This window comes from Lasiosphaeria miniovina, assembly GCF_030549165.1.
Source record: "Lasiosphaeria miniovina strain SMH2392-1A chromosome Unknown B0T26scaffold_2, whole genome shotgun sequence".
Classification (NCBI taxonomy): Eukaryota; Fungi; Ascomycota; class Sordariomycetes; order Sordariales; family Lasiosphaeriaceae; genus Lasiosphaeria; species Lasiosphaeria miniovina.
In genome coordinates, this window is record NW_026848221.1 from 5,947,232 (window position 1) to 5,959,207 (window position 11,976).

General features: G+C 53.5%; 2 protein-coding genes across 2 annotated transcripts; one reads left to right on the forward strand and one right to left on the reverse strand.

The window, feature by feature from the left end:
* Positions 1-998: 998 nt before the first annotated feature.
* Positions 999-2,438, forward strand: B0T26DRAFT_673031 (BAR domain-containing protein; the record flags this gene model as incomplete). The annotated part of the gene is made up of 2 exons (XM_060439540.1): positions 999-2,325; positions 2,416-2,438. The coding sequence occupies 2 exons, from the start codon at positions 999-1,001 to the stop codon at positions 2,436-2,438; spliced, it is 1,350 nt and encodes a 449-aa protein (XP_060301369.1).
* Positions 2,439-6,264: 3,826 nt separating this feature from the next.
* On the reverse strand, positions 6,265-8,700 carry B0T26DRAFT_673032 (uncharacterized protein; the record flags this gene model as incomplete). Its single annotated transcript, XM_060439541.1, has 3 exons — positions 6,265-8,115; positions 8,172-8,528; positions 8,608-8,700. 3 exons carry the CDS (start codon positions 8,698-8,700, stop codon positions 6,265-6,267), a joined length of 2,301 nt encoding a protein of 766 aa, XP_060301370.1.
* Between the last annotated feature and the right edge of the window lie 3,276 nt (positions 8,701-11,976).

Sequence of the window (11,976 nt, forward strand, 5' to 3'; positions counted from 1 at the left end):
TGACGCTGGTCAGTTTTAAGAAAGGGATGACGGAATGATGTACATGCAAACCACCAGCACCCGAATAACCTTAGTTAGGTCTCAATACGGAATACGCTGCGAACCTAGCCTCCAACTACTAGTCTCAATGCCCGCTTCCCAACATTGATACTCTACTGGCAGGGCTGTCAGCTCTCAGAGGAGTCGCATATATTTCAACATCAACGCTCCAATACAGATTCCCTAGATTTACTATTTGACAATCCTAAAGTCGGCGGCTTTGCGACTTGCCTACGAAAGCTTGCTAAGATCCGGCTTTCACAGCCCACTTACAACGATTGTGCCTGCAACGCGGCACAGCTCCCATCGCTGCCCGCCCACAACAGCATCTCAAGGCCGCCAATGGGCTTAGGGCTTATGTTTTAACTCCTTGCTAAATAGAGTGCTAGTAAGAACTACTGGTCTGTATTTGAACTAAAGTTTAGGCTTCTTTGTGGCCGTCAGCCTAGAGCCCAGATGGAAGCCGGCAGACGCTGACAAGCAGCTCAGCTCAGCCCCCCGGAATCGTCATCATCCCCAATCCCCGCCCGTGGCCGGCGTCAGGTGCGACCCCTCTAAACCCAAGTCCAACGTCAAATTCCAAACCCACTAAGGTTAGCTTCTATTCTCTCTGCTCGCGAACTTGCTTACCTTCCATACGCCACTTCACGACGCCCAAAGTCCTGCGCATTGCATTTACTGCATTGTTCATGGCAGCAGCTTCATAGACTCACGATTAGTTCTAGGCTCAGCAGCAATACCAAGCTTGCCCGCATCATTCCGCATCCGCATCCGCATTCGCATCCGCATCCCGCATACCTACTGCACCACCCCTCAGACCTGCGTACGGCGTACCGCATACCAGATTCCGCATTCCGCATACCTGCCAGCCCAGGCTTGCGGAGAGCACGCGCACACGCACACGCACGCGCACAGTCGGTGACACATAGCAGAGCTGCGACAGCATCGACTCCGAGAGCATGAGTTTCCGGGGGCTCCAGAAGAGCGTCCTTCGGGCGCCTCAGCAGTTCCGGCAGAAGTTCAACATCGGCGAGCAGACCAAGGATCCCGTCTACATCGACTCGGAGCGCCGCTTTCAAGAGCTCGAGACTGAGACTAAGCACCTGCACGATGAAAGTAAAAAGTACTTTGACGCCATCAATGGGATGCTTCAGCATCAGATAGAATTCTCACAGGCTATGACCGAAATCTACAGGCCAATCAGCGGCCGCATGTCAGACCCCGGCTCGCTCGTCGTCCACGGCAACATCGAGGGCATCCGCGCCTGCGAGGAGTACGAGGCCATCGTCAAGGACCTGCAGCAGACGCTGGCGCCCGAGCTGGAAATGATCGAGAGTAGGGTGATTCGGCCGGCCAACGAGCTCCTCGACGTCATCAAGGTCATCCGCAAGACCGCCCTCAAGCGCGAGCACAAGAAGCTGGACTACGACCGCCACCGCGCCACCCTCAAGAAGCTCCAGGAAAAGAAAGAGAAGACGGCCAAGGACGAGAAGGCCACGTGGAAGGCCGAGAACGAAGTCGAAAACTCGACGCAAGAGTTCAACTATTTCAACGACTTGCTTAAGGACGAGCTACCCAAGCTCTTCGCCCTCGAGAAACAGTTCATCCAGCCCCTATTCCAGTCCTTCTACTACATGCAGCTCAACATCTTCTACACGTTGCACGAGAAGATGCAGCACTGCGACATCGGCTACTTTGACCTGACGCGCGACATCGAGGAGGCCTTCCACGCCAAGCGCGGCGACGTCCAGGAGCAGGCCGAGAAGCTAAGCATCGTCAAGTTCAAGACGACGGGTCTGAAGAGGCCGCCAAAATACGGCGGCGCCCGTCCCGCAATAGAAGGCACTAAGCCCGCCGGCTTGCTGACGGCAGGTCCGTCGATCAGCGCCCCTGCCAGCGAAAGCGGTGGGGAGCCTACCACCCCGGTGCTCGCGACGGCAACCAAGCCCAGCTGGAGCCGTCCAGCCGCTGAACTCGCCGATCACCCGCCGCCACCGTACTCGTCAATGCCTACTGCCGTCTTCCACCCCGTGCCGGGCGCCAAGCCGGCGTCACTGGCGGCCGTCGCGGCAGCCAAGGCGAAGCCGCCACCCCCAAAGCCAAAGTCCAGCCGGCTAGTCGCAATACCAAGGGCCGAGACGGCCACGGCGCTGTACGACTATGCGGCCCAGGCCGAGGGCGACTTGAGTTTCCGGCAAGGCGACGAAATTGAGATAGTAACGCGCACCCCCAACGAAAACGAGTGGTGGATCGGTAAACTAAACGGCAAGGAGGGGCAATTTCCCGGTAGGTCTTGCTGTGTGTCTTGTGTTGTTAAGAGGTGTGAGTTCTGCTTCCAAAACTGAGCGCTTGCTAATGTTTTGGTCTTTCTGGCAGGTAATTATGTTAAAGTGAACTAGACAAAGAAAACAAGGGGAATAGGGGGCGGATTATGCTTTCCCCCTGCCGCTGGGCGCTACCATACCTACCTAGGCACGCTTGCCTACCGATGTTGTGTGGTATAAACGGGGTCACTGGACCTCGACTTTTAAGGGATGCAGGAATAAAAAACACCTTACCAAGCACGCAGTAGCTACATCCTAGACGAATCACCACAAACGCGCGGGTTTATTGAGCGGGGAGAGGAGATGTCGGAAAGACACAAGGTTAGATGACCGATACATGGATGGGTGGGGGCGGGAATGCATGGAATGCATGGCATGCCTGTGATGAGTTCTCTGGCTTTTCTTTTTCTGGGATGGGGGATCTTTTGGGAACCTCAAACGCGTTGCGCGAGCTTGCGAGCTGGCGGGCGGGCGCATGGACGAGTGAAATAGAGAGAGCCTGATTCAGACTCAGGCTCGAATTTTTTTTTTTTGGCTAGCAACAGAATACGGAGGAGGGAGGTCAAAGGGGGCAGGGAAAGAATTGGTGAATGATATGCGGTTCGTTCTGCGGAAGCCTTGCCTCCGATACCTTTCCTCAACACACGCTCTTCTTAACCTCCCCAACTTTCTGTCTTCTGTGCCTCTCCCTGCTTTGTTGGTGTGTATCGACCCATCATCTACGTATGGTCGATATGAAAGCTTTTTTTTCTACTTTTATTGTTTTCCGGCCTTGTCCCAGTTTTTTTTTTTTTTTTTTATACTTTGCTTGGGACTACATTTGATATGACAATATCAGAGGCAAGCCATGGCAAGGAGGTTGAATGGGGGATTGGGGATGTGGTAGGATAGAAAGACAAGGGACTGAACGAGAAAGGGGTATTATTGAAATGGAAAGGGATGTAAGATTGATGATGGGAAAGGGGTCGGATGGAAAGGGACGTGGGATGTAGCTGATGTGATGTGATTTGATGGAAAGGGGCATTCTTCCCTACTTGAGGAGGGCCCATATGGGCACAGAGAGAAGGCATTATACGGGGTATGTATCAATGATATCATCTTCCTCATTCGCTCACTCACCCACTCACCCCATGATCACAGGCATAGGTACATTGCAACCATGGCTTCATCTTTTGTCTTGTGGGGTGTCTTGCCAATTTGTATATAGTAGGTTATATATGGTATGGTCACGAACCCGTAGACCTACTCACATCACGCCCACGGTACATACCGTGCCGTGACATGGATGGGGTAAAAGAAATACCACGTGTGGTCCGTTATCTCTCATGTGGGAGGCAACTCAAGTCGTGACCACCTACCTACCTAGGTACTCATTTTAGTTTGTTTCAAAAGGGTTTTTATTTCGACAGGGTTCTAATTCCAGAAGTAAGTGCCTTAAGGCAGTTGGCTTTTGGCTTTTTAGCTAGAATTTCCGAAGAGAAGTTAGGTACCTGAGGCTATTCCAGACTTCTGCCCCCCCTGGGTTTGGCCTCACCCCCCACGCGGGACGTGGGCATTTTGATCTAGAGAGGCTGAAAAAAGGACCGCAAGGATGACCACGGGGGTCCATGACATGGGGCATGACAAGGATTCTCCGCCCCGTGGGATGGGGGACTTTGAGTTGCTTCTTGAGAGGGAAGGGAAGCGAAGTGAAGGTCATGATTACATCCATCCATCCATCCGTTATAATGGCGCCCTCCCTCCCCCACCCACACCCGTGGGATAGAACAACACAGCGTGCGTGCGTGGCCACCATTTGTGGTGATACTTTGTGTCTCTTTTTCCTTTGGGCTCCCTCATGTAGTACAGTCTTACGCGCACGGCGCCTGGCTGGTGAGGCAGAGTTGGTGTAACCACGAATGAGATCCCATGGCCAAAATCATGTGTGTACTGTGTAGCGCTATCAGAGGATGGGGGTGTAAGCTGGTGCCCAGACCAGACCTCCAACAGAAAGACAGGATAACGAGAGGGATATAAAGAACAGGCCGAACAACCCCCATGAAACCCCCCATATTTGCCTCGGTATTCCAGAACAGAAATTGACGCCATGTTGCCCGGTGAATGCTCGGCCCCACCAAAGCCTTGCCTAAGCAGACCCCCTGACATGGCTTGCATGGCCCCTTACGGAAATAGGGAAATGTAAATTCGGGAAACAGTACCTAGCGGGCAAGCAAATCGAGCAGCCCACCGACCAGAATACTCAGAATACTCGGGGGCCCTTATTCATCAATAAATCGGCCAGTTCTTTTTTGTTGGCCATGCAGCGTCTCGGTCTCTGAGAGAGTTGCCTCGTATCTAGCCTATTTCTGGCGGCAGGGCGAGGAATGATGTTCTCAGAGCCAGGGAATTCTTTGTTTACGCAATCCGGGAGGGAGAGGGCCACAAAGTTATTGCTGTCTGGCATACCCACAAAGTTGCCAATATACACATGTGTGGCCCCCAATGGGCACGACAAAGAGCGCCGAGGTTGAACAGGGGAGGATATGGTCCGGGTATCTTAAATCTTCTTGGACAAAGGGGAAGCGTATTGGTGCTGAGGCTGATGAGGCGCTCAAGCTAGAGAATCAACGGGACGCCCAGAAACTGACGTGTCAAGATTGCAGCCGAGATGGGGGGCATAATGTCGGGGTTTGGGAGGTTGTGCCTGTAGAAAGGAGGGCCGACTACAGAATCTACTATCCACAAGGTGCCACCAACAGCCGAGATGGGGATCCGATGTATTCGACAAAAGGGAGAAGGTATGCAGCGGTGCACACGACATGAAGAAGGATCTGACTTGCTGCCGCCACATGCTGGGAAGCCACAAGCAATAATCCTCAGATGAAAAGAAGAAAAATTTGCTCATTTGTCTCCCCATCTGTGCTCATCTGATGTCTTTCACCGAATGAAAAGATGTGTCTGTTCATGTGTGAGTGGGCGATTATGTGACAGCTAACCCACCCAAGGGTAGTTCGGAAAGTCCAGAACAGAAATCCCTTGTGATACGATAAAGAAAACATTAGTGGACACGACATAGTGCCAGTTCTTTCTGTCACTCTCGTCGGGCACGGAGGAAGACCTTGTCAGTGGGGACACGGGGAGGGAGAGACAAGGTGGGAGTTGGGAAGAGTGTTTCCCGCACAAGGGGAAGAATAATAGGTTGAAATGCGGGGAAAAAATGTGCCTCGCAAGTGGATGCTTTCGTGCCTTTGATATGTTCTTGTGATGCCAGGCGCAGGCAGCGGACCGGGGAAAGCTGAAACTAATGTCCAATAGATTCTCAGGCCAGGACGCACTTAGCAACTCCAAGATCTCGACGACGCTCTAATCGGGCGGAAGCTCGTTTAAAGAGGGGTAAACGTAGGTCATGAAACAATGATTTGTCCGGGGTTGTTCGAAGACGAGGCTGGCGACCGCAACAGTTTGGCCCCCGCAGCCTCGTCGAGCACACCTCAACATGTCCCATCGGGAAGACTCGCTGCAATAACCTCGGGAAACCATCGGATTCTCCGCCCAGAAGGATTCAAGCAACGTGATTTTTTTTCTCTTAGGCTGTCTAGATATAATGCATTCTCCAAGGCCCGAGAGAAGACAGTAGAGTTTGAGACAGCCTTACGATGGTCCACCCTTTATTTTCCCGTGACTCTCCTTTGGTGTCTGCTGCCCTCCTCCCGTGTGTGATGTCGGGCGAGGCGAGAAAGTGCAGAACCTATATTTCCTGCGGACCGCTTAGCGATCAAGTAGGCCACTGTGTCAATGTTCTGTGCTGCATAATATCGATGCCGACAAAGCACCTCTAGAGGTGGCTCGGGGTGCCTCTTGCTCCACCCTCCCACAGATGAGGGACACTGTTGTTGTCTCCGCAGATCCAATAGTCCTTTGGCTAAAGAGCGAAGTGGTACCCGACTGAGATATCTGCATGCATTGGTCGTTCGAATGCTCTCCATTGGGCGACCTCGTCCCCCGTGGCTGGCTCGTCCAGTATGGTTGTGCCTAATGCAGCACTTCCGCCCAGACCACAGGTCGTATTGGGCTCCGTCGCTTCTCCTGTCTCTTTGCCCTTTCCTTTCGCCTCATATGACCCGTCGTCGCAGGTCTGGGCTTGGCTGTTGGCTTGGGATGCGTCGTCGCGCGGACCGGGCGCGCTTCCTGAGACCGAGGCCCCAGGATACGGTCTAGTGCCCTCCAAGTAGAGAGATGGATCGAAGGAAATAAACACCAAGGGCTTCAAACCTCCGGGCATGCTCCCCGTGGCGTATAGGAGGCTTCGTTCGTCAAAGGTCCCATCAATATTCCCAGAGCGGCCGGGCGGGCTGAGAACCTTGAACAGCTCGGCCAACGCGGGGTCGGGCTCTGATGGATTCTGGTCGGGAGGCCAGAAAACAACATCCTCGTATTTGTAGACGTCCCGAATATCTTGTTCAAACGTATGATGAGACTTCTGTCTCTTTGCCGCCGACGGGCGGACCTGCTCCTCAAGCTCCCCAGGTGTCCAGAGACGTCGCGAGCCTCCCCGGAGGCGCAAGCGCTGTTCGTTGGGATCGGAAGCCGAGGGATCGTTCACCAGATCAACAAAGGTCTGGGAGGCAGGATGGTAAGACCGGACTGGACACTTGCCTAGCAGAGATAGCACGAGCGTTTTCGAGCCGTCGTCACCCAAATGGACCATGTGGGGATCTCTGGGAGGCGCATCCATGTATGTTCGGTGCTTTTTTCTAGACGAGGTTGCCATCTGCCTGATCTCGCTGTCTGAAGGAGGATTCCAACCCGTTTCGTCTCGATGTTTCTTCTCTCCCGTATCGCTGAATTCGACGTCTGTGGTGTAGTAAGTGCGCCGCGCCGAACTGTGGCCTGCCGGCCACTCCTTTCTCGCCTCGACAATTCGTAACAGATTCGTGGACTCGTCCCTGAAGATGCTCAACAGGCCCCATCTCTCATCTATAGGGCCCTCGACGTGGCTCCTTCGCCACATGGGTCTCCTAGGGGCGTGTTCAACACACTGGAAACCGAACTCGTTGGTTGGAAAACGGAAGCAAGTATAGTATGATGTCCAGTCGACTTCTTCCACTTCAAAGCCCGTCTGATTTGCCAGGCCATAGAAAAATCCGTTGAAAATGTCGAAGCAAACGGTGGAGCCAATGTCAGACCCGACCATGTCGGGCAGATCGAGCCTCTGCTCGAGCCAGGTAGAAGCCCCGATGTCAAAAGCTCGGATGACCCAGCGGCGGTAGCCATCGGGACCCAGCTCCGAGTGAGTCCCGTAGTAAAGAAATTTGTCGTCATTCCGGACAAATATCTTGAAGGCCGAGTCTAAACGGCGAGTCGTCACGAGGCGGTGGTCTCGAGGGTTGAAAACGACAAGCCAGCTGACCTGGTCGGGCTTGGCGTGCGTGTAGACGCAGGAGACCAGATCGTGGGCAAAGTATAAGAGCTGGAACTTGTACTTCCGGCTGGTCCACGACTCGGGAATGGCCTCGTCGAGCAGTTTGCGGATGCTGACTACCATCTCCTGGCTCTGGGGCCGGTGCAGGTCCAAGATGCGGAGCTGGCGGTCGTGGATATAGCAGAGAACGCCATGCTCGTAAATCCAGGACTCGGCAACGGCGACAATGGCGACCAGATACGGCGAGACTGATGATACCGCCTCTCGGCGTTTTATAAGGCGTCTTAGCTCGGCTGCATAGCGCTTGCTGGCCTGGGCTGCACGGGCTTCCAGTGAACCAGCCGCTTTCCCCTGTGGCACGCAGAAGTGTCATCACGGTCAGTCAGCCGCTCATGCTAGGCACACACATTTGTGCCGGCCAGCGTGCTGCCACCGTCCAGTAAGATGGCCACCTCAGGCACCATCGCTGGGGGGTTCGGGCCGCATGACCAGCGAGCGGGAAAAAGAGGGGCATAGGTCATCCATACCTCAAGCAGCGCCCTTGCAATTCTGGGCTCATAGAGCAGGAATTGAAACCTCTTGCATGTGAGGCTCAGGGCGCGGACATCGGCGAGGTCGAGATGTTGCACGACATACGATGTAAGTTCATAGGGCAACCGGACCAGGGACATCACACCGGGCAGTCTCTCCAGAGCGACCGTCGGACACCATTGAGGAGGATACGAGACTGGCGGGAAGGTGTCGGTCGGAGGTTGGGGAGAGTACTACTGGTGGGAGGCAGGTATGTATTGGCATTAGACGGGCGTCTTTTCAAGTTCCCAGACAAAAGAGCCAGAGGCACACGTCCGAGTATTTGTACTTGGCCATCCGTCGAGGCGCTTTGTGGGGTGGAATGTAGGGGATGTACCTGCCAAGTGTGGCCTTCAGCATGTACATAGTTGGCCCACCCACCCTATTTTTTTCCCTTTGAATATGCAGAATGCAGGCAGGGACGGAGCAGGTTTGGATTGACCCACGTGTTGCACCTTCTGTCCTTGCAAACAAATCGAATTGAAAGCCCTGGCACCTACCTTTCCTTACTCATTTCTCATGTTGGCTGGTGTCGGGTAAGGTAGGCAACGTAAGGCAGGCAGGTACATTGGGCAGTGGGGGAGAACATCAAGCCCGAGTGGAATTTCTCCCAAGGGCGCAGGTTGTAATGCACCATTCCACGAGTCGATCTAGTTACTCAGAGACGAGTCGGCTCCCTCCCGCCGCCATGTTTTCGATTCCCGCGGATGCTGCAGCAGCAAGAGCAGAGCCTCACCCTTGAAGCTCTGACAATGTTCATAGTTGAGGCTTAAAATGATGTGGCCGGTGGCCGCCATTCAAGTCCCGGCCGGGCTTTTGGATTGCAACCACAGGGAGGGTACGGAGTAAGCCTGCCCATAATATGTACCCGATACCCTCAGCGATGCGGCTCAAAGTATCAAGGCGCTAAACATTGCGAATGGCAACGTTGGCTGTTTGGATGCATTAGGTACCTATACATCCAACTGGACCATCTGGAAGATCACGGCACGGACTAAGTCAGCCGGACCAACACCCCTGGCCACGACCTAAGCCTGTCTAAGAAACCCCGTTTTCCGGTGCATCATGGTGCGGCTCTGCGTAGGCCGCGTTGGGTGAGGGGCCTCACAAATCCCAGAAGCCTACCATTTCCTTCTGGCCCTCCTGCCGCCCTCGCCCTGACTGGGACTAAGGAAACCCCGCTTTCAACGCTATAGTCGCGAATATGTGCCCGGGGTGCTTCTGTCATACAGAACTAGCCCCCGCTTTCCCCCACCTCCCTTCGTTTCTGTGGTTGGGGGCACTGGTGGATTCGAAGCCATCATTAATTCCTGCCACCTCTGGCAGACAATGAAGATCTGTCCTTCGATAGCCCAAACTATTCTCGTCAGAGACTAAATTCCAATATCGTCAACTTGCATTTTCTCGGCTTGGGAGGTCCAGGCCGTCGCCGCCAATTAAGTGTTGGTTTCCAAGCCATTGCCCCGCCCCGCGTCGGCCCAAACGAACAGGGCACGAGTCCAGTGTCCATAGCCTGGCCGGCAAGATGCGGCGTTGTCAGCCTGAACTACGTAACAACAACCAAGACTGTGTGTACGAAATAGATTATCCGTCACGAGAATGCCCACCGGCCTTCCTCGCACGGGCACGGGCACTCGCAGCTGTTCCCAAGTTTCAAGTCATGGAATGAAGCTCTTCACATTCCATTCTCGCTGTCGCCACAACGGCGGTCAGGACTCCCAACTGTGTGACCGGCGCTAAGCAGTCTAAGCCCCCGAGCCTGACGTATCAAAACCAGCTATGGCAAGAGTCCAAAATCTTGCTCCTCGAATCTCAGATCCAAGAAAGAAAAAGCGAAGAGCCATGGAGTGCGGGTGGGCGTCAAACTCTGCCCGCACACGATGGCCACCGCTCATTCTCTTGGATGCGGGGGCCTAGGTACTTGTGGATGCATATGTACATTGCACATGCATTTGACAATCACATGAGGACCCGCCCTACCTCGCCGGGTCGATCAGCGCGAGGCTCCGAGACAGCCAGGGCACGATTTGCTGGCTAGCCTGGTGGCTTCTACCCTTGAAGCTGGCTCGAGGGTTGCTCTCACGACCCACAAGGGGACTGCAGGGGCGCTAGTCGGCCCGCATCCAAGAAAGCCACGGGTTCAAGAATTTCTTCACTCCGCCCGGGCGAGGAGGGGAGGCCCACAGATACGAGCATTATCTGGCGGCGGTGGGATGGGCGTGAAAGAGACTAGACGAATCGAGAGGAACCCGGTCTTGGTCACACTCTGTGAGACAAATTAAGCGGACCTCGAACAGAGACAACCATCTCGTCACAGGTCTTGGACGGGATGTGATCCCTCTCCCCAGAGTATCAAGGCATGAGCAAAGGGTCTTCTTCCTGCGTTCATGTCCAAGTCAGGCTGTGAACGCGGTGCGACTTCACTGAGCCGACGTGATTAGTCTGTTTCAGTACTGTTCTCGCTGAGCTTGTACTCATCGAGCTCTGCTTAACAACATCTCGCTATATACCGATAATCATGTTCTTTGTGGCCTTTGAAAAGAGCCGCGAGTCTCCGTTATCATGGCACTCGAGTCGCAACTCGAGGTACCGGAATTCGGTTGCTTTTATTTACACCTTTCGATCCCGCTTCCCCGCCTTACCTCTTCCCCCTTTTGTTTTCTTCCCCCCATTTTTACCTTTTACCCCTTTTCCTGCCCTTCCCGCTTACTTGGGGAAGACCAAACTTGTTCATACCAAAGCCAAAACATGACCCTCCCTCCCCTAAATCCTTTCAGGTCATAACGGCTGGTTCCAGCTCAGCCGCTTGCTTGATGCTAATAGACGTAGTATAGCACCGGTTTTTATTTCGAGCCCAGAGGCGTGTACTAATTGTCTAGGGTTTTCGAAATTTGCTCTCAAATATTCTCTTCGTAGCTTCTTCGCACCGTGGCCATAGTCCGGCCAATTCACCCCCTTTCACTCCCCGGTAATTTGTACAACTATTAAAAGGTCTACCATAACTACCGCCAGGCTACCTAGCACATTTGTGAAAAATATAGTGTCTTAGGTAGACGAAATCTCACAGCATCAGGAGAATAATAGAGAAAAACCACATGGCTCTCCACGTGATTTGCGCACCTTCCCAATAGGGCAAGCGCTGAAGGAAGATGCTACCGCACCTTACCAAGCGCGGGAGAGTGGAGGGCAGTAGTTGCTAGCTTGCATAGTTGATCAGTGTTGCGAATAGTTAAGGCGCTATATACCTACCTACGTATCCTACTGTGTATACGCAACACGCAGCGTGATCCTTCGGTCTGGTCTTTGTTTAGTGCATTAATAATGAAGTTGGTGCTTGGTGTGCGTCTCTCTCTGCGCGCCCTTCGACCAACTGAACGGTAGATCTTACTTAAGGATTCCTTCCATCCATGGTTACACCCACCCCCTTTTTTTCTCGTCTCCTTTTCTTTTTTTCCCTTTTTGTTGTTTTTTGCAGTCACTTACACACGCGCACTTACACACACACACACACACACACACACACACACACACGCACACACACACACATACCACGCCCCCTCCTTTTTCATTTTATTTTATTTTCGCTCCAAGCACTAGAGCCATCTCACCTATCCCCCTCTCCCTGAAAAAAAAAACCAAACC